This window comes from Olea europaea, chromosome 6 (genome assembly GCF_002742605.1).
Source record: "Olea europaea var. sylvestris chromosome 6, O_europaea_v1, whole genome shotgun sequence".
Taxonomy (NCBI): Eukaryota; Viridiplantae; Streptophyta; class Magnoliopsida; order Lamiales; family Oleaceae; genus Olea; species Olea europaea.
The window spans coordinates 984,988-986,777 of record NC_036242.1 but is presented as its reverse complement, the minus strand read 5'-3'; the positions used below and the strand labels follow the sequence as shown (position 1 = coordinate 986,777).

Genomic DNA, 1,790 nt, shown 5'->3' with positions numbered 1-1,790 from the left:
GGTTTGAAGCCGGTAACTCTACTTGTCCCGTAACTAACCAAGTCTTGAGAAATCTTGAGCCTATACCAAATCATGCCATTAGGTTAATGATTCAAGATTGGTGTGTGGAGAAAAGGTCTTATGGTGTAGAGAGAATTCCGACTCCTAGAATCCCAATAACATCGGACGAGGTTTTGGAGATTCTTTCAAAAGTCGGGGCCGGTGATGAACAAGAATGCCGAGAATTCGTCGTGAAGATAAGGTCATTAGCTAAAGAAAGCAAGCGAAACAAGCGATGCATTATGGCGAATGGCACCGGGAGGGTCTTATCGTCCAAGTTTGAGGAGTTTTCGAGAGATTCTATCGATAGAAATGTCACAATCTTGGAGGAAATCATGTCTACTTTGACAGTAATATCACCTTTTGATGATGAGACAAAGCTTATTCTTGGATCAAAATCATCCTTACGTTGCATTGTTTGGTGTTTGAGGTGTGGAGATTTGGCGGCCCGAAGAAATGCAGCATTAACACTAAGATCAATTCTTCCATCGGATCAACAAAAAGTTGGAGAATTAATCGAGATCGAAGGGACTCCAGAAGCCTTGGTGAAGCTTGTGAAAGAACCCATTTGCCCTACTACCACAAAAGCTTCATTATTATCCATATACCATATGGTTTCGTCGTCAACTCCAAATTATCAAGACGATGTCATAAAAAGATTCGTAGACACAGGGTTAGTCGAAGTTCTGATAGATACGCTCGTGGGATGCGAAAAAAGCATATGTGAGAAGGCATTAGGTGTTTTGGACGGAATTTGCAATTCTAGTGAAGGGAGAGAAAAGGCCTACGACAATGCTCTAACTATGCCTGTTCTAGTGAAGAAATTATTACGCGTCTCGGATTTATCGACCGAGTTTTCAGTTTCGATTATGTTTAAGCTTGGGAAGAATGAGAAGAGAGAAGAGAGGGGAGTGATTTTTGAAGCTGTAGAATTAGGAGCTTTTCAGAAGCTGTTACTTCTGTTACAAGTTGGTACAACTGAGAAAACGAAGGAGAATGCAACACAGTTGTTGAAGTTAATGAATTTGTATAGGAATAGGGTCGAATGCATTGATTCCTTGGACTTCAAGCACCTCAAAAGGCCATTTTGAATAAAAGATGGGGTCGGAAAACTTATTAGATTTCGTCATTCTGAGGTCATATCGTCGTCATCGGTTCAATTCCAATACCCGGGTTAACATAAGTCAGAGTTTGTTATTCGTTGATTAATTATTCTATATATACATGTATAGAAATATACACAGGAAAGGTCTAAAGATTGATGCATTTGTTCATTATATATTTGACTGTCGTTAGTGATTACAATAGGGGAAAAATAATAATAACTGATATTGGATGATTGCTTATAATTTATGTCTTATATAATTTGGTTTGATATATGCTATTTATCAAGGTTCTAAAATGAGTAATGCGTGGCAGTGCGTTTCAATCAAGCATTACAAGAATATACGTGCCCGTGCAAAGCACATTCGTAATATGTTTTCCAATTTTTAATATTATTTTTAATATTTTAAACTAATAAATAAATTAAACAATGCATTTTTTAAACCTTATATATATTCTTCAAATTTTGAAGGAATAAAAATAAAAATATTGCTCATAATTATAAATATTATACTTACTTGAACTTTATATATATTCTTCAAATTTTTAATAAAACATAATGCTCAAAATTATAAATACTACAATTATTTGGTAATAAATTCCTATAATTATATTAAACATGAACATTAGCTTAAAAAAATTCTAAA

General features: G+C 34.9%; 1 protein-coding gene across 1 annotated transcript; it reads left to right on the top strand.

The window, feature by feature from the left end:
* Positions 1–5: 5 nt before the first annotated feature.
* LOC111396429 (U-box domain-containing protein 21-like) lies at positions 6–1,388 on the top strand (the record flags this gene model as incomplete). Its single annotated transcript, XM_023022866.1, has 1 exon — positions 6–1,388. A coding segment is annotated over one exon (1,125 nt), but the record flags the coding sequence as incomplete, so codon positions are not given.
* Between the last annotated feature and the right edge of the window lie 402 nt (positions 1,389–1,790).